This window comes from Chelon labrosus (assembly GCF_963514085.1).
Source record: "Chelon labrosus genome assembly, chromosome: 17".
Classification (NCBI taxonomy): Eukaryota; Metazoa; Chordata; class Actinopteri; order Mugiliformes; family Mugilidae; genus Chelon; species Chelon labrosus.
Genome location: NC_140350.1, coordinates 19,982,028 through 20,003,172, shown reverse-complemented (window position 1 = coordinate 20,003,172; position 21,145 = coordinate 19,982,028). Strand labels below are relative to the sequence as shown.

Below are 21,145 nucleotides of genomic sequence, written 5' to 3'. Positions count from 1 at the left end.
GAGTATGGAACTTGAGTTTCACGTGTACTATAAATGTAAATAGTATAAATGACCTGGCCAGAACGAACTTTATTCTTTTTCTGGCAGCCCTAGGATTTGTGAGCTTTCTCACTTCTCGTGGAGTATATAACAAGCTTCAGTTGGGAGTCCAGGACGCTAGGAAGAGCTACAAACCGTGGTACAGAGCTGGTCTCCGTTGAGTGATGCCGTTCAGTTGGTCTATAGTTTAATCATGCTCTTTCTAGATGACAATGTTGTCAAAATATTTGCATATTGGTAAGTTCAGACGTGATGAAGACGAAAAACGAGAAAACCCTTCTGTGCGTCACTTCACTCATCACCATCGTCACCATCATTTCTCAGTTCTTCAGTTCTTCTGCACTGGTCCGCAAAGCCAAAACGACCAATCAGAGCGATTTCATTATCAGCTGAACAAAAAGCCCCAGACAGGGATCAGACGAGTGCCCAAACAGAGCAAACAGAGCAAAAACTAGGCCTATAGATGTTCACCGACGTTGGTTTTAAACAGCCCTTAGGCTTGACTTTCAATGCAACACCTGAAAACGGATACAATGAAGGAGAACAAAGATCGCTCTGCAATCAGCTTCTCTGAGAGGAAGTAAAGTACAGTAAGTAAAAAACAAAGGTTAAAAAAAACCTGTGACCGGGATATCTTTTCTCAGCAGAAGCTAACATCATGGAATAGCAGTCTACTACATGTCCAGAAAGGTCTCTGGACACCCATGATGTCCAAATACTTTTGTGTGCTTTTTGATCTGTGTCTTTGTTCTACAGCAAACAATGATGGTTTAGACAATAGCATTCTTCCAACAGTGTGGCAACAGTTCAGGGGAAGGTCCTTTCCTGTTTCAATGCCTCCGAGCACAAAGCGAGCTCCATAAAGAAATGGCTTTTCACTGTTTGGTCTGGCCTGCAAGGAGCCCTGACCTCAATCTCACAGAAAACTTGTGGGATGAATCGAAATGCCGACTGCGGGCCAGTATCGCTTATCGCCCAACATCAGTGGGCAAACTTGTTAATGCTCTTGCGGCTGCATGGAAGTAAATCTTTGCAGCCAGTTTTCCAAAACGGCGGTGAAAGGCTTCCCATGAGTGTGTAGGGTGGTACAGCAGCACATTCATTCTGGTGATTTGGGAATTAGATGTTTAATTACTGTATTCGGATGCAACGTCCGCATGTCGACGTACCTTTAGCTTGTTCAAAAATGCTGAATGTCTTGGTTCATAACAAAAAAACCTAACTTTTTGTTGCTCTGTGTGAAACTCGACCAGGTAATGCTGTTTGAAAAAAGTCAGCATGATGATAAAAGTGCGCAAAACTTAACAGCACTTGAAAAATTAAAAACAGAACAGATAAAATTCTCCAGGCAGAGTTCTGGTGACAGACATCGCTGAAACTTTAAGTGGCCCCAGTGCACACACTTGGCAGCATCACACCCATTTGATACGGATAGGTCTGGCTCAAGATGCGGTTGTAGCACTTCAAAACAGCATGGCACCAACATGTCGCGGCATGGCGGTGACAAGGTCACAGCCAAATTCATCCTCACAGGCTGACTCGGGCTCACGCCGAATCCAACCTGAATCGGCTTCATCTGTTAGCCACGGCTAACTAATCCTGCGAAAGCCAAACTCCGCGTGGCGGGAGAAAAGAAAGATGGAGAGAGTGTGAAATTATAAAGGGAAGAGGGACGAATGATTAAAACCGACAGAAAGTGAGAGCACTTACTCCCACCTCTCCATGTCTGCTCTTCTGTGTCACTCCGAGACAAGAGTTAATAGGCCCGCTTTCTGCCTGCGCTCCTTCAGCAGCCCGACACCGAGAGCTGCTTCACTGCAGAGCCTCCAGCAACACTGCCGGCAATTTGTCTTTTTGCCAACGCATGAGTTTTTTATTTTTTCCTCCTCCCTCCACTTTTTTTTTTTTTTCCGCCTTTTGCTAAATCAACATTTCTCAAGCAAATACAGCACAATCTTGCAATCTGGTACACTCAAGGTGCTAAGTGTGGCACTTTTTTTACATCAGTAATTCATTAGCATATTCATTTTTGAGAGATTAGGCTAATTACCATAAACAAACCAGGCGTTCGGCAAGATGTATGGTAGCTTGTGCTGACCCTTACAATGTTCCCACTCATGGCACAAGGGTTGGAAGGGTGTGAATGAATGTGGGCGCTGCTGAAATATCAGAATCACACCCTGGCTTGGTTATGTTTATTCGTTGTAGTTGTGAATCATAACCTATGACGCACTGGCTACATCTCAGACTCGTTGAACTCTTTGTAGGTGAGATTAAAAATGGGAACGTCACCTTTGCACACAGCCAGCAAGCTACTTATAAACATCTACTAAAAATGGTATCAACGAAAACAAGCCGCAAACTATGTCAAAGTCGCATCTAAGTCGTGTTTAAGTTCGCTGCACACTGCTTGTATCCTTTTGGTTGAACTGACGTGCAAACTGCATTTCCTTCCTTACAAACATCTGCATAACCAGAGCAAAGTTTAAAACCTGCACTGTTCAAGTCACGATCAGCCACAACATTAAAACCGCCGACAGGAGAAGTAAACAGCATTGACCATCTTGTGACAATTCAGTGTTCTGCTGGGAAACTTCTGGACCTGGCATTCATTCATGGATATTACTTAGACATGTAGCATCCACCTAGACCAGACCAGGTACCCCCACCCCATAGCAATGACACTCCTTGATGGCAGCAGCCACCCCCAGCAGGATGCAGCCTGACACAGACACACACACAAAAACGGTTTAGGAACAACTCAAAAAAAACATGAAGAGCAACAGCACAAGGTGTTGACCTGGCCTCCAAATTCACTAGATCCCAAAGTGATCAAGTATTTGTGAGATGATCCACAGAGGCCCCTCCCCTCAACCCATAGGACCCCCTTAAGACATCACAGGACACCCTCAGAAGGCCCATTCTCTGATGACACAGCTGTTTTGGAGCTACAAGGGAGACCTACACAACATTATAAAGGTGGTCGTAATGTTACGCCTGATCGGTGTACATACTGTATGTGCAAGAAATAATAACGCAACTGATATGTTTTCACGAGGAAAACATGAGGACAGCACTATCGCCTATTGTCCAAAAGATTTGTTTTAAAAGTCACGGGTGGCTTTCCTTAGTCGTTTCATTCGCCGTCTTTTATTATGTCAGCCCCTCATTAACCTTCTTCCCCTGTTAATTACAAAAGAGACCACAATGGAGTCGCAGCCAGATGTGTGAAAGGCTTGACTCTGTTTGTGCCACACCTCCTTCTCTGCAGCTGCTAGTGTATGTGCACACACACACACACACACACACCTGGCCTGCAGTTGAGGGATAAGAGGGGGGTTGATGAAACATGCTGTACAATGCGGGGTGCGTGCAGCTAAGTTTGGAGGTTTGCTGGAGGAACCCAGAGAAGCATTTCTCCAGGATCAGCTGGATACCACCAAATTTTAACTCTTCCATTTTGCACCAAAATCTGATACGTAATTTTACCGCTGCTTAGGATTTTCGCCAAGTAAGAGCAATTTCAATAGAGCGGCGTTGACGAGAACGTTGGGGACCACAAAACTGCAGGAGTGCATGCAACAGCCGGCACGAAAGTAATTCCAAAAACGTCTCCGCAGAACAGTCCAATAACTGGATTCCTCGTAAAAGTCAAGAGAAAGAGCTGTCAACTTGACCAGACCGCGGAAAGATGGGGAACAATCTGCTAATAATCTGCAGCGGCTATGAATCTTTTGATCCCGTAACTGCTGCGACGCTTCCCCCGTGAAGATTCGAAACTCAAGGAAGCCGATCCAGATCTGAATCACAGGGGGGCTTCGACTGAACGCTGCCGCTTATTTGCTTTTTAGCAGCAGGAATATTCACACATCGCTCATTATTTTAGTCTTTTTATAGTCAATCCTCAAACATATAGTCGAGCCACAGGAGAGCTTAGGATGTTTACATACCAAGTATGATATCAGTTTGCTATTGTGCGTCCTCCTTTTCTTCCCGTGTGTGTGCGTGACTGATTTACTCTGGTGGGACAGTGACGATGACTCTTAATGGAAACGCTGTTGTCGTGGGAAAGCTTATGTTTCATGTTTTTACATAAATTTTAACATGGGAACCTGCTGTCTTTATATACTGAGGCAATAGCTTTGTGTGGGCATGAAACCCACAACTTGAACACAACTTTTATTACCAGAGACACTGTGGGAATCCCCCTGTGGGCTTTGAAATTGAGACAAGTGGGGGGGGTGGATTAATGGGTTGAAGCAATGAAGCCTTGGGCTTGCATGCGTGCGCACACACACATATGCAAACATGTCCAAACACACATATGTACACGTTAAGAACAAGAGGCAACACTTGCCCCGTCTCAATGGATCTCTCCCTCTCTCCCTCTCTCTCTCCCTCTCTCTCTCTCTCTCTCACACACACACACAGACCCCCACCCTCTTCCTGCATTCCTCTCCTGTCTGACACACTTCCAGTAAGCCCACCAGCACTTCAAAAACAGCCCACCACCACCACCACCACCCCCCTCCCGCCACCAGCGCTCCAGACGACAGCGCCTGCGAAAAACATGCTCAGCTCCGTCGCGCGCAGAGACACAAACACCACAGGCCACAGGTGCAACCAAATCCGTGGCCGGATTTGTGTCACCCTTAACAGGCACTTCGAGATCGGAAGTACACGTATAAAGATCTGCTTGTAAAAGTATAAAACTGAGGAGTGAACTGGCTAGGTTCAATCAGTCAATCAATAAATTAACAAGCAACTAATCTGGAAATCAAAAAAAGGAAATACACCAATCAGGCATAACATTATGACCACCCTCCTAATATTGTGTAGGTGTTCCTTGTGCCTCCAAAACAGTTGGGACTCATCAGGGAATGGACATGGGCCTTCTGAGGATGTCCTGTGGTGTCTTATGGGGGTACAATGGGTTGAGGGGAGGGGCATCTGTGGATCATCCCACAGATACTTGATCAGTTAAGGATCTTCTTCATGATTTTTTGAGTAAAGCGTTTTTGTGTGTGCGCCTGTGTCAGGCTGCATCCTGCTGGGGATGGCTGCTGCCATCAAGGAGTGTCATTGCTATAGGGTGGGGGTACCTGGTCTGGTCTAGGTGGTTGATACATGTCTAAGTAACATCCACGTGAATGAATGCCAGGTCCAAAAGTTTCCCAGCAAAACAGTGAATTGTCACAAGCTGGTCAATGTTGTTTACTTCTCCTTTCAATTGTTTTAATGTTGCGGCTGATCGGCCTTGCCTTTCGGACAGTCACCCTGTTCTCCAGGAAACTGTTTTTGTCCTGGCTGTTCATTCATTTAGTGACTAGTAAACAAACAGCAGATGTCGACCAGACATCAGAACAGGGTGCCACCGCTCCATTTGTTTTTTTAAGGATTTTCCATTAACTCGACGTATTCTCAGATGATGATGATGATGATGATGATGATGATGGAGCCTTAAACATCCACCCTGCCTGCCGCCAGGGCCTTTGTTTCACTTCCTTCTTTGCGTTAACAGGGTACGCCGCTGCTTCAAGTCTGCCCCTCCGAGACACATTCCCACTTGCTTTCAGTTCTGTGCCTGAAAGCTTCGATTAAACCCACATACGCAGAATAAAACGCCGCAACGGCGGGCAACGCTGAGGGAGAGGATGACGATACGGCTGTTATTTGCAAAAGCGGTGGCGAAGCTCTGTTGTGTGTCCGTCTCTCTCTCTGCCTCTCTTTCTCCTCTCTTTGTTATTCCCAGCAGATCTGCAGCCGTCGTAGCGCTCCACTCAACCGCCTCATCTACCTGTTTGTTTACTTATTCCCTCAGTTCCTGCACCATCAACATCACTCCTCCCTGCAGTATCTGTATCCCTCATTCTACGGATGATTCACTCCACCCTCAAACTGTCCCCATCCCTTCATTTTTTTGCCTCTTATTTTGTCCCCTATTCAACCTTTACCGCTCTCCTCCAGTCTCTCCATTACTTCCTCTTTCACTCTCTTCTCTTTTTTGTTTACAACTATTATGAGAGAGGGGTGAGACGGTGAGAGGCAACAGGGAAGGTCATTGTTTTAAATGTCAACCAACGTCGGAGCGAGCCTAAACCTTAAAACAACAGTTAAAGCGTCACCTCTCGCCGGTGTCTTTCGCAGAAATATCAGGATGCAGGGCGGGCATTAATGTGCCGTTTAAAATATGCTGCTTGGGGAAGTTGTGGTCAGAAAAGTTGCCACATCACACATCCGAGTCACCACTTTCACCGCATCTGTTCCGTTTTAGTCAAACGGGAGCGAGGAGTCATTCTCCGAAAATTCAAAATACAGATGTTGCAGATTATTCCTTGACTGGACCTGCCGCTTCTCCTTTTGCGCCACTGAGCCGAATCAGTGTTACAGACGAACATTTGTAGGTGTACTTCACAACTTTGGAAAAGGCCTAACTGCACATGAACAGTATTTATCAGAAAATCACCCACAAAGCTTTTACGCTGCGTCTCTGCTGACAACAAATCCGACTGAGTTCACTTATCCTCCTGAAGCCTGCATTATTTAGACAAAGGAACGTCGTCTTGCTGCTTTAAACAGAAGGAGGAAATCTTCTTTTTCCTCACATCCATCAATCCATCTCAATGAAAGTGCTTTTATGTGAGTCCTGAGCCGTGGGTTTCTGCAGGGAGACGCGGCAGCAGTAAACAGTGTTTACTCTCCTGAAGGCGGTTGGATTTAAGAGGCCGGGCCAGGGTGCAGCGGGCTGCCTAATGTGAGCGTTAAAGTCAGCGGTCTCACCATGACAATCTGGTGGTGGGACGTAGAGGTTAAAGAGAGGCACAGACATAATGAACGGATTCCTTTCTGAGAGGAAGACGGAGGCTGCTTTCACACGGACAACAATGTGAAATGAAATCACTGTAGATCATAGTATTTTTTACTTTATTAATCCCTCATGGGGAAGTTTAACACATCCACAGCAGTGTGTACACATGGAGCGGCGGGCTCCAGGGAGCAGTTTGGGTTATTTGGAGCTTGCCTCAGTCGTGGACAACCTGCAGCCCTGTACGGTCCCAGAGCTACTTCTCTAACCACTGCTACATGGTTCCAACAACATCAATCAGGAGCTTGACTTTTCCCCCTTTAACGAAATTGACAACACTGAACTCATTCAACAGAAGAGGGTGACCAAGATGGATTGACCTACAGTATGTGTTCAACAGTGCTGCCCCATTTTCTAATTTATTTCTCCTGGAGTACTATTAAATGCTGCTGATGGTGGTGAGGTGCTGCCTGTTTTTACACAGGCTATGCATTTCTGCAGCGCACAGTGCGTAGCACATGAGCCGTCTGCGTGTGTTCAGGTCAAGAATATCGATTTAATTGTTGCAAAGCATTACTTTCTACTGGGTTTTGATCAGTGACGTCATCAGCGACTAGTCGGTGTCGACTTGACTTACACCATATAACAGTTAACGTCGTGCCACCCCTACCTTATACTGCTGTGCACTGGGGTGTAGAACATACATATGATCTACAGTGAAGAACTTTTCTAGAGGCGTTTCTGGTACGATAAGTATAAGATGCAAACTGCATCTTTAGACAGTTGGTAAACTATCATTTCATGCGCTTAAATTCTACCATTCGCCGAGACATTCACGTGTTTCATCACCCGTCACGTATCTGTTCAGTCTGCAGGTCATCCGCGTAGGCAGCGGCTCCCAGAGCAACAAGTTCAACACACATAACCAGCCTGTTAGCTGTTCATTCATCCGTCTAAATGCTGTCAGGAGTATCACAGCACAATGGTCGGCAGCGTGTGTGCACCCACTGTTTTCTAATTGATTTCTTGTAAATAAAGTCAGGTTAAAATTATTATTAGTTTAAAATTCTGATTGGGCTATTGCTCTGATTATTAGCAGAACACCAGCGTCTACGTAAGCACAGGCACCGAGAGGTTAAATAAGGAAGACGTACACATGCAAAGAAAAGGACATTAACTGTGACGGGGACAGTAAAACCGAGCGTACGACCACATGAGGGATCACAAGAGGAGAAAAAGCCGAAGATTAATTATCTCTCTGCATCATCTCTATGGTGTCTCACTCTCTTCCCCTCTCTCTCGCTCTCTTTTTTTTTTTTTTTTAACCACACGCCATCCGTCAAGCGAAGCCGGCAGATGGTAGATTGGTAAAAAGGCAAACAGCGTGGTCCAGATGTTGCTGAACCCACAGTGCAGAAGGCAAAGGGCTTTGATCTGCCTTGGAACTACTGCAACTGGAGAGAGCTGCAGTCCTTCCTTTAAAGAAACAAGAGTTAAGTGGAATGAATATGTGTGTGTGTGTGTGCACGAGAGAGAGAGAGAGAGAGAGAGCTAGCGCGGCGCAGCGAGCAAGGAGGTGGACGATATTCCCATGTGAGATGCATCAGTGTTTATGAGAAAATACCCACGGGATAACTCACATGTATCACACACACACACACACACACGTACATAAACTGTGCATCCACAAATTCAGTCCAGACTCCCACACACATGCCTCTTGGGTTTACTCACATGACACATGACATCCATGTGGGGAACAACAAAGGCACGTGCGTACACACACACACACACATCGAGTACACAAAAAAAAAAAAAACGTACCCACACTCAGCCTAAGGGAGGCCCGCAGTAAACACAAGACACACATGTCGGGTTGTGAACTGTGGAGCTGCTTTAATACACACAAACACACACAGAAATGTTTTTCTCCCAATGTAATTTAAGAAAAGCTGCACCCATTCGCTCTTTTTTTTCTTCCCCCTGTTCAAGCATCAGCTGGTTATTGCCTTCGGTCAAGATTCCAAATTAATTTTTTGTCAATGGTGCTTAATAACTAGCGCCGTGGTTAAATAAAGGTTAAATTAATCAAAAACTGCGAGTGGGGGAGGCACACGCCAGCGTATTCAGATTTTGGCAGGCTGATTTATCACAAACACACACCTCAGCAAGTCAAAGCTATTGTTTGTGAAGTGAAATGCTTAAATTTTCCCAGGTTCCAGTCCCCAGACTGAAGACAGTCTTCGCCCGTGGGCCATCGAGAGGTGAATGAGTTTAGCTGGAGACTGACTCACCCGCTGGAACCAGAAAATCAACTCGGCTCTGGCCAGTGATCGCTTACTGCGGTCAGAAAGTCAGGCTGCCAACCGAGGCAGGCAACCAGTCATTCATTTCGGATAGGTCAGCCAACAAGTCAGCCAATGCATTCAAGTACAAAACGCTCAAAGATGGGACTGTGTCATTCTGCTTTTTGGTTGGACACTCGCCAGAAGCGCTGTCAGACTGCCAGATATTAGTCAGCACACAAGGCTGCCTGTCTGATGTGTGATTAACAAAAGCACCAAGAGAAGCAGCCACATCATTTTGCCTTGTACTCATGCAACCACCACCGCTGACCCTTTACTCACGCATCCAGTCAGTCAAGGAAGTGGCCGTCCTGCCAGGCACTTGAAGGGCGAGCCACCGAGGCAAGCGGGCGCTGGGGTCAAATTATAGTAATCGACAACCCCGCTGACCCAGCTGAGTGGTGAGGAGGCAGAAAAGTTGCGCCCGGATAATGACAAAGGCATTTTATTTTTCCTTGTTTAATCCAAGTGGCAAGTAGATAGAAATCAGCCCGCCCATCAGTCAGCCAATAAACCTGTCAGCCAGCAACCTGGCCAGTCAGCCAGTCAGCGAGCCAAAGACTCAATCAACCGGGCAGAAGTTCAGTCAGAAGAGCTGTCTCCATTAACTGTGGTGAAAGATGTACCCAGTGACTCGATGAACTCCCCCAGAAATGAGCATGTGTTATTATGCTGCTTTACTTGCCATTATGGTTACCCTCCAGCCTCAGCGGGAAGTTTATTAAACCCCCTTCCCCGAGGAAAGGGGTCAAAAGCTATTTCTCACTATAACATGTTATTAGTTTTGTCATGGAGATCTAGCAGATCCAGACACAAGGGTCCAATTTGGCTCCATAAGCCTATACTTATGGAAACACAGTTCTCAGATTCGCTCACCCATCCAGCCAAAAGCAACCAAATCAGCCTGTGGTCAGAAATACACCAGTTGACCCCTCATAGCAATGCCGTGATGAGTTAATGCGGGCGAATTTTGTTGTCCATCAAAGCGATCCGTCCGAGTCATCGTTCTGGTCGGCGAGCCGTCGGTTCATCTCCGCATCCTGCAGCCAATTAAGGCATTCGCCGAGCGGCTCGTCCAGCCTGGCTGCCATTCGCGTCATTAAAGAAATAATCCGGTTTGTAGTTATAAAGACGTGAAGTCAAATAGATGATCGCATTAGTCGGGCAGTTAGTGAGAGATCTAGGGGTGCAGTTAGGAACTCATTCACACTTTATCCTCCGTCTCGGCCAGTTTGCCCGTCTCCCTATTTAGTAAATAGTGCACTACTATTTACTTTCCAGCATTTTATGTGAGAGTTTCCTGCCCCTGTTGTGCATGTAGGTGCCCAATTATACAGCCAGCCAAACACACCAGCAATTGGAAGCTTTGAACCACAGTTGACAAGCAAATTCAACTATTGAGTAGAACCATCCAGATGTCTGGCAACATGAGATTCAAGTTTGTAGCTACCTTGCACTAGATGTTGTACAAACCAGTCGACCAGTCAGTTTGTTGACTTTACTGGTGTGCCTTGACCCTTTAATCGCCATGTCGACTCGTCGTTGATCACGTGACAACAACAACACTAACGCCTCCGAGCAGACAGGCGTGGAGCCCAGTGGGTCGAAGCAGCAAACTAGCATGGCTGGTAAGTCAGTACTGAAATACAACAAGACTACTACTGCGATGCACACTCATCTGAAAGGGCATCCGCTAACGCTAGCAGAGGGACGGTCCCAATCCTCTCGACAGCAGTCGGTTAACAACTTCACCAAACGCCCGCGGTAACGGGGAGAAGGAAGCTGCACGTCAACAATTTGCGGGTAAATTTCATTGTCGAAGTTACCAGACCTCTAGCTGCAGCACACGAAGAAGGCGTCAGAAAAAAACCTGCTACGCGGATGTGGAGTACTATTAAATGCCATTATTGGTGCTGAGCGGCAGCCTGTTTTTATACAGGCTATACATATCTGCAGCTCACAGTATGTAGCACATGAGCTATACTAAACTTTTCTAGAGGCGTTTCAGGTACGATAAGTATAATGCGATCTGCATCTGTGGCCTTTAGACGGACGGTAAACTATCACTTCGTGCTCATTCATCAAGAAATGTGTTTCATCGCCTATCACAGCTCCCAGAGCAACAGGTTCAACACACACATACGTACAAACCAGTCCGTTAGCTGTTCATTCATCCGTCTAAATGCTGGCAGACGTCAGGAGTATCACAGTACAATGGTCGACCAGCAGACATCAGTAGTGTGTGTGGAAGCCATTAGTTCATGTGCACCCACTGACCCGGTACATGATGAGGCTGATGATGCTGCTCTTAGTCATCGTATCTGATGTAGGGCTGGTTTTGGAAAGAGCAGAGGGGTGTCCCGGGGGAGCAGCCAGATGTTATTGCGGACGTCGTGACACATACAAATAGATGAAATGTGTGTACATACAATCAACGTTCAGGAGCTTGTGCGCTCATGAAAGTGAACATTCACATTGTTGGCTGCAGCTGGGCCAGACAGTTCAAATCCCTGAAGGGCCTTCCAGGCATCTGACCACCACTCTTTTTTTGTTTTTTTTTCCTCCTTCCCTTCCTGCTTTCCATTTGTTTTATGCTTGTCGTTAATGTACTTGCATCGGTGCGTCTTGTCGCGACCTTTAGCCGGCCATTCCTCTCCATCAGCTGCGCCGAAGAGGAAAAACAAATGTCGCACATTTATTCCTACATTCTCGTTTTTCCAGACGGGAAGAGTTAAATTTGGATCAGCCCTCCGAGGTAGTAGCAAAATATCAGATATGTTTCCAAGGCCTGCCGGTACTTTTATGTGTCACCATAGATTATATTAGTCTGGCCGGTCGCAGAATCTCAAATGAGATGAGTTTCTGTCCTCGGCATTCCTCGCTAAAACCGCACGGCGCAGTAATAAGCTAACTTGTGACCGGGTCCCATGATTTGAGTGAAAAATCTGAACAATTCCGAATAAGAAAACTTTTTTAAACTCACTGTATGACTAGAGCCTTAGTGGAGAAAAAAAATAACCAGCAATAACAGCAAATTCCAAGGTACCAAGGTGCACCTTTTAAGCTTTAGCCGAAGCTTTGCGATACGTGACATTTAGACCGCGCACCATCTCCACTATGAGCCGATTTGTCCTTCGCTGCGTGTCGCTATCTATCTTACTGCCCTCAAGCTGTCTACAATCCATTATGTGTGTGCGTATATGACGGTCACTGAGTTATTAGTAGCCGATTAGCCTTTTGACCCACTGCTGCACTCCCTGACTTACCCAGTGCAAGGGTGCGTCTGTGTTTCAGCATGTGCATCATGGGTTTGGAGAGATGTACGGCTATATATAAACAGAAACAACCTGTTTAATCAGTCAAACGACCCATGGTTTTTATTAACCGTTTGACAATCCTTCGGTATTAATCTATTTATTTTCTCTTGGCTGGCTGTTCCTTCTGTATCCGCACCTGAACGCAGGGCTTGGCATGCACGCTCGCACGCCTCTAAAGAGATTCCAACTCAATCAGCGCGACTGGGGGAAAATCCAGAGCAATCACGGTCTTTATCCAGCCCGAACCTGCCTTTTCAAATCCAAAACGCACAAAAATAATCTTGACAAATTACCGAATCAAAGCGACGCTAAGTCAGATCTGACATCACTGTTAACGCAATTATGTGTTCATTATCTGGCAGCTGCTGTCAAATTGTTAGAACACATGGAGGCTAATAGCTGAAAAGGGATTTTTCTTTGAGTCTGCACCTTGTGTATCAGAGTTATGATATTTCTGTTTTTATTTTATGCAGGCATAGCAGTGACAACTAAAGGTGTCCGTGGCATCTCCGGCCAAATTGCTGGGCTGTAGACCGATCCGGCGTAACATTAAAACCACTGACAGGAGAAGTAAATAACATCTTGTGACAATACAATGTTCTGCTGGGAAACTTTTGGACCTGGCATTTATTGGTGTGGATGTTACTTAGACATGTAGCACCCACCTAGACCAGACCAGGCACCCCTCCCCACCCCATAGCAGCAGGATGCAGCCTGACACAGGCACAAACACAAAAACACTTTAGGAACAACTAAAACAAAAACATGAAGAACAGCACAAGGTGTTGACCTGGCCTCCAAATTCACAAGATCCCAAACTGATCAAGTATCTGTGGGATGATCCACAGAGGCCCCTCCCCTCAACCCATAGGGTTAGGGTTAGACCCCCATAAGACACGACAAGACACCCTCAGAAGGCCCATGTCCATTCTCTGACCAAGCCATCCTGTCATGCTGGACAGCACCATATCATACCCAACAACAACTCCCTTCCCTTGTTTAGAGTTTGCCAATGAACTACCCGTGAAGTTGCCCAAATCCTTATAACTATGCAAAACCTACTCATGATTTCTATCTTATCAGCTGACAGTCCTCTCGTCAGTGTTCATACCTTTCATCCCCTCTGGGCAAAGCCCCACACTGGTTTCCCCCGAAGGTTTTGCATCGCGTCCATGCCCGCCTGACCCAAGTTTTGCATATGATCACATCTGACAAGAAACCTGACCTCCAGATACTTCACCTCTGGCGACCACATGACGCATCTCATCTCTATCCTGTCGTGTCAACTTAGCGTCTCATGATTTCCGTTCCGTCTCGTCAACCAATCAATAACTTCGTCGGGTCAATGGAGCGGCGTGAGAGACGTTCCAGTGTCGGCACCTGATAATCGATCGATATCCAATGATTTATTTTTTTTTTTTTGTCTTGCAGTGCATAAACCGCTTCGGTAAGGAGTCCCTGCATGTGATGCTCTCCGTGTTCCGCGAGCCCGCATGCTTAAGCCAAACCACAAACATCGGGTTCACCGGCTCGGCCTCCAGTCAGAGGAGGGAAAAATGAAGTAATAAATAATATAACCACTATCCCATTTCTTTAATTTTGCGAGAAGGCGCGGATCTTCTCATGTGTATGTGTAATTATTTCCCTCTCTGTTTCAGCGTTGTCACTGGGGACCCGGGCTGTCGAGTCTGTGCCAAAGCCCCATTCACTGTCTGCACACAGCCAGTGTTACGCAACGGCTAATTACTTCCACTCGGCCCGACCAAAAAAACCATGGAGAGAGAGAGAGAGGGAGGGAGAGAGAGAGAGAGAGAGAGAGAGAGAAGAGAAAAGGAGGGGCAGGGGAAAGATAAAATAAAAGACGGAGACAGCCAGAGAGAGAGAGGGGAAAGCCAGAGGGGAAAATAGAGGTTATTAACGGAGATGAAGGGTGGAGAAAGAGATGGAGCAATAGAAGTGGAGAAGAAGTACAGAGGAGGAGGAAGAAAGAACAGAAGGATAGAAAATAAAGGACAAGAGAGAGAGAGAGAGGGGAAGGACGGGGAGACGGACAGCCGAGTGTCTTCATCTTTCGTCTCTCCCTCTTGTCTCTCTCGCAGTGTTTTGTTAAGGAGAGGTCCAAAAGAAACAACATCAAACCATAATGACCTCTTCACCATCCGCCGCTACAGTTTTACCGAAAATCACGCCGCAGCAACCAAATATGGTCCAAGCACAGAGAGAGAGAGAGAGAGAGACATGTAGAAGACGAGTGCTGTTAAAGCCAGACGGGGCCCGCAGCTCTTTTCCCTCTCTCACAATTTTTGGAGATGATGTCATTATTCATACGAAAAAAAAATAAAAAAAATAGAAAAAGAAAAATGTGTCTGCGCCTCCGGCTCGTCTAGAGCAAAAGGAAGGGAGGTGGAAGGTGGGAGTGGAAGGAGGGACGGCGGGGAGGAGAGATGTAGAGATGAAGACGTTGAAGGTAAGAGAAGGAACAGGAGGGACGGGGACAGAGTCTGAATTAATGCCTCTGACACGAAATCTGTTTAATGTATCATTAAAAAAAAAAAAAAAAAGTTCAAACATCGGACCTGGGAGGTGAAGAAGGTGCTGCCGGACAGATTTGTGTTGGGACCGTCTCTCTGACCGCTACCGGTATGCTAAGCTAAGCTAACAAGCCCAAAAGCAACTGGGATTGGACAAAAAAATAAATAAATAAATACAATTTCCACCTTATCATTTATCCTTCCTATGTATATAGTGTATATTTACTTCTATTTCTATTTCTTGTACACTTGTACATATGCTTATATTATTATTATTACTTTCATTATTTTTTATTATTTTTTTTTCATTTGTTTATTATTTTTTTCCATTTTCTTCAGTTTTTATTTTATTTTTATTAATTTTATTATTATTTTTTCATTATTTTTTTATTATTTTTTCATTATTTTTTATTATTTTTTCCCATTAATTTTATTATTTTTTTTCATTATTTTTATTATTTATTTCATTAATTTTATTATTATTATTTTCATTTTTTATTTTATTTTTTTATTATTTTTCATTAATTTTATTAATATTTTTATTATTATTTATTTCATTCTTCTTTATTATTTGTTTTCATTAATTTTATTATTTTTTTTCATTAATTTTATTATTTTTTTCATTCTTTTTTTTTTCATTATTTCTTTATTTTTTTCATTCTTTTTTAATTATACTAATTATAACTCATTTCCCACGTGGATCAATGAAGTCTATCTGCAGCATCATCAGCCTGTTGGCCCTCGCCACAGGGGCTCAAAACTGACAAAGTAACACGGCACGAGTGCTGGTTACGGCCTAAACGCGTCAAAGGAGCGAGCGCTGAAAGGTAAAGGAAAGAAGCGGGAGGGAAGGGAGGGAAGGGAGGCGTCAAGATGACATATAAGAGGAGGAAAAAAAAAGATGAACAAACCACTGTCAGAGACCATCAGCTCAGTCACACTTACACTCAACCCTCCTCCGTCTCGCCGACCATTCATCATCACTCCATTTCGGCATCACTGCAAATCACTTCATCATTCTATCACGCGCAGGATAATAGGTGAGCCCCCGTCATCCATCTATCCTTAACTATCTCTATATGCATCTCTCTTTTTCTATCTCGATATGCTCATCTATCTCTCAGGCTTCAGGCTCTTCTCACGTGGTAAGAGTAAGAGCGACACCTTAGCCGTTTAAAAATCAGAAAGACGAGCAGATTTCTTTTTCCATTTCCTTTTCCATTATTATTTTTTTGCGTGTGTGTTTTGTCTTCTGCCCTCGATCGGGTCTTAATTTCCCCTCTTTTTAAATAAAACCGTTCATGCAAGCAAGTCAAAGATTAATTTCAAGCACTGTTTGCACCTTCCTCAAGGTTTTTCCTTCGGCAAACTTAGATTGTTTGCCTCGCGTTTTGCACAAGAGTTTGTCTGAAGCATCTATTAGTGTCATGAGAACTGCCTGAGATTTCCTTTTTTTAGCTGCCACAACACAAAACTTCCTCATAAGCATAACTCGTCTCGTGCAAAGCAGCTATGCGCCGGTAGAACGGTAAATGGCCGCATTTACGTAGCGCCGAAAACTGCGCCTTTCATTGACTCACTCGCTCACACGCTCACTGCAGCGAGCTGCGACGCGAGAGCAATTTGGGGTTTTCGAGTCTTGCCAGAGGACACTTGGATGTGCACAGCAGGGAAAGCTGGGGATCAAACCCAGCCGAGCCAACCCTGTGATTTAGGAGATACCCCCGTTACCCTCTCCGAACCACAGCCGCAGCAACAGACTCGCAGCAGCACGGCAACTTTTTCCAATCTCGTCGAAAAACACAAAACAGTGGAGCAAACGCTGTTAACTCCAGAAACAACAAAGATCACGCACTTTTGCTAATTAAATGAAATCACACAGCTTTTTATTAATTTATTTTTTTTGTCATTTTCAGAGGCTTCTTGGCTTCAAGAAATGAAATCTACTGAAGCTTCCATCTTTATTTTACTTGTCTGTCAGAGTGAGTTTCCTCTGCAACCGGTTTCCTTGAGGCAGGTACAGAAAAGAAAAAAAAAAAAAAAAAAACACTTGTGGAAGCAGAGCATTTGACCGAATCTCTCATGGCTGGATAATTTATTTATTCATGCGTCTCCCAAAAATACCGAGTATGTCTGTGCTCGTTTTGTGCGTGTGGCCTCCCAGTATGACATGTCTGCGTAAGCGGCATTACCATGCAGTCTGAGCATTTTCATTAGTTCCTAGAACGGCAAACAAACCACATGGGTATGTGAAGCAGCTGCAGTAGTACTAGAGAGCTAGAGAGAGAGGCAGAGAGAGAGAGAGGGAGAGAGAGAGAGGGAGAGACGGAGAGAGAGAGAGCAAACCGAGGCTAATCTACAGTATGGGAGTGAATTTAAGTGGGTCGAAGTGCAAGGCTGCACACATCTGCCAACCAGCTTCGCGTGTGTGTGTGTGTGTTTCACAGCCCGAGTGTGCATCCAAACCTACTTCCTATGGTGTTTGTGCATGAATGACTTTGAGAGGAGAAAAGGTCTCAGTTTATGTCCTTGCAGACTTCTGTGTGCAGGAGCGTGCGTGCATGTTTTCCATTACAAATATATCGCTAATTAGTATAATTACATGCAGCATACTTTTGTAAAAGGGATCCCACATGTAGTATTACAAATGTATTTGTTTTTTTTCCCCACCCTCAGCGTTTGCTCTTTGTTTGTTGTTTTGAATCATCTCTGAAACCTTTCGATGTCTCACACAACTTTAGTAAAGTCTTACTCTTTTTTTTCTGCAGCTCGCTGACAAACTGGACATTCTCCAAAATAACCATTACTCAAAGCAAACAAAAGATCAAGTCCCATAACTTCTCCTCGATCTCCGCGGCTGCGAGGGCTGTCTCAAATAACAATACGGTCCGTGCACACGTGCGGCAACTGAAAAACGTCGTCAATGCACATGATTCCGCCTCGACTCAGTGACTTTCATGATCCATAACTTGTGTCACTTTACTCCGTATCGAAGTGTTTTCTTTTCTTTTTATTTACATGCATGTGTGAGCGGTGCATGTCCTACCTGACCACGGGCTCCGGTATGGCCTCCAGGTTGGCCGGGACCTGCACCCCCTTCTCCCACTCTTGCCTCCAGGGGTCCGACAGCACGTAGAAGTCGTCCGTGCCGAGCTGGGCCGAGTCCGGCAGCTTCATGGCCGTGATGAAGTCGGTGCGAAATACCTGGGAGGGGAGAGAGGAAGGAAAGTGTGAGGAAACATCGTTATCGTGTCATTTGGGAGTTTTCTTTCGAGTAGGAAGAGACTGAGCTGAAGGGGACTTTAGGAAGGGAAACAGGAGCTGTTGAGTCCTCCAGGTACGTTTAAAACAAAGCTGAAAGGTCTTCAAGAAAACTCAAATGCTGCTACATGTTGAATTTCAGAATGCAACCGATCAGCCACAACATTAAAACCACTGACAGGAGATGCAGGCACAGGCACAAACACAAAAACGCTTTAGGAACTAAAAAAAAACATGAAGAACAGCACAAGGTGTTGACCTGGCCTCCAAATTCACTAGATCCCAAACTGATCAAGTATCTGTGGGATGATCCACAGAGGCCCCTCCCCTCAACCCATAGGACCTGGAGGCCCCCCACTAACAACATTGTGTTGCCAGACACCACAGGACACCCTCAGACGGCCCATGTCCATTCTCTGATGAGTCTCAACTCAAGACAAGTCCCTACGATGGGAACTGTTGACACTTGTGCAACTAATTATTTTCAACCCACCCACCTCCTCCTGCAGGACAAACCCTCCGTCGGTCCTGAATCATCCTGAAAGATCTTAAGCAAACGAATAAACCTCAAGAAGGCTCATCTACGATTCCACAGTTCAGCCTCCAAACTGCGCACATTTTGCATTTCTGTCTCGGCTGCTGCTCGACGCTAAACGCCGGTGTGACCTTACAGCAGGCAGCACAACATCACATCAGGGACAGATGTGTGAAGGTATTTACGTGCATTTGTCTGGTTGAGTATTAATCCCTGAAGTCGTGGTCTCGACTACATCCGCGTCTCTTTCGCTCGCTTGGACAGTCGGTCGCAGGCTCCGTAGTCATTTTACAGCCGGATTTCCTGCTGCAAAGAATAACGCAGCAGGCACATCCGACTGTCATCGATCTAATTCCACGTGTGAATAATGAATTATCGTGATTATGCATCTCGATATGCATCTTTTCGTTACATCTCTTCCTCATATCTTAAAACAGAGGGACTAACAGTCAGGGAAATGAGACGTTTAAGACAAATGAGAACCACGGACAGAGGAAGTGAGAGTGAAAGAAAAAGAAGAAGCAATGGTACGATTGCAGTGAATTGTTGATACCGACCAGGAGAAAGATCTCTGCAGGTTAAACATATTTACAGTCTATATATAAAATCATTAAAAGTATGAGCGTCGGAGGATTCAACAAAAACAAACGAGGCGTGTTTGAGTGTGACGCTTCAGCGTGTGCACCCAAGCAGAAACAATCATTCTCACACATAACATGAGCTCACACGCACACACACACATTAAGCCTGCGTCTTCTCTAACAGGGACCTGCAGCGGTGATGCCATCAGTCATACAGTCAAGGACATCAGTCAGGAACAAACACTCATAAACACGCAAACACGCACGGAGGGTAAAAATAAAATAAAACCAACAAGCGACGCGTGGAGCGGAGCCGAATCAAGCGTCACTCTGCGTTTTATCGTCGCTTTCTGAGCCTCCTTATCACCGCTTTATTAGCTCCCACGTGCTACTCCCTCAGCACGCTCTCTGTCTCTACGTCTCCATCTTCTTACCTCCCTCCTTCCATCCCACATCCATCTCCCACTTGCACAATGTTTTTTCTATATTTTTATGTTTTACTTAAGAAGTCGGAATAAGGAAGAGGTGAGTGAAACAAGTAGGGATGTCACGATCAAGTTTTTTTGCCCCCCCAGACCAAATCTCTGATCTTAAATGAACAAAATTTCCTCCCTTGGAGACTCATAAAGGCTTTTCTTATTGAACTTATCAGAGTTAATGTAGCGTGGAGAGGGTCGCTCGTACCTCAGCTCCAGAAAACCTGTCTTCTCTACTCCAGAAATGTTCTGGTCATCCAACGCTGCCATAAACTCCCTAACCCTCTCTGGAATATTCTTCTCCCCGACGCCATCTCCAGGAAACTTTTCTCTTCTTTCTTGTAGGTTGCAAGTTGGCAGTATTGAATGACAGATCTCCAAACATTCACACTGCACAATTTACAAATCGCTCCTCGACTGACTTCGCTAATCAAGAGTAAGACTTCCACACAGCAAACACGTTTAGGTTTTGGTTCTTCTTCTTCTTCTTCTTCTTCTGGGATTTTTGGCAGCTTTGATGTTAACCAACCGCCATTAAACAGAAGACGAAGAAGAAGACGTTTTGATGCTACAGGGATGTGGTTTTGGTTTATTGCAGACCTAAAAACAAATAACCACAAAACATCAGGCTTGGCTGACCTGCAACCCGATCTGATCCGATCCATCACGAAACTGATCTCCCGATACCGATCGGAAACCCTGAAAACAACAAACAAGTTGCGGTTCCCTTCTCTTGTGGCTTCTGCTGAGGAGCAACCGGAGGCACAAAAACTTCTGATCAAAGAATGAGTCAGTAAGAGTCTGCATCCACGCTCGCGGAGCTGTGAAGCATGGCGGTGCTTTGACATGCCGATATTTACAGAGCACACCAATCAGCCACAACATTATGACAGGTGAAGTAAATAACGCTGACCATCTGGTGACAATTCAATGTTCTGCTGGGACACTTGTGACTGCCGGGACCTGGCATTCATTCGTGTGGATGTTACTTAGAAATGTACCACCCACCTAGACCAGACCAGGCCAGGCACCCCCACCCCATAGCAATGACACTCCTTGATGGCAGCAGCCATCCCCAGCAGGATGCAGCCTGACAAATTCCAAATTCACTAGATCCCAAACTGATCACGTAGCTGTGGGATGATCCACAGAGGCCCCTCAGCTCAACACACAGGACCCAAAGGAGACCTGCACAATATTAGTATGCTCCATGACACCGATCAGCCACAACATTAAAACCACTGACAGGAGAAGT

General features: G+C 45.4%; 1 protein-coding gene across 1 annotated transcript in view; it reads right to left on the bottom strand.

Annotated features, from left to right (window-relative positions):
* The window catches only part of jade2 (jade family PHD finger 2), a 184,952-nt gene that overhangs the window by 109,322 nt on the left and 54,485 nt on the right, over positions 1-21,145 (bottom strand). Inside the window, exon 4 of the mRNA XM_084565175.1 lies at positions 18,084-18,241. Within this exon, the coding sequence (XP_084421301.1) occupies positions 18,084-18,241 (158 nt within the window). The remainder of the gene's footprint in view (positions 1-18,083; positions 18,242-21,145) is intronic.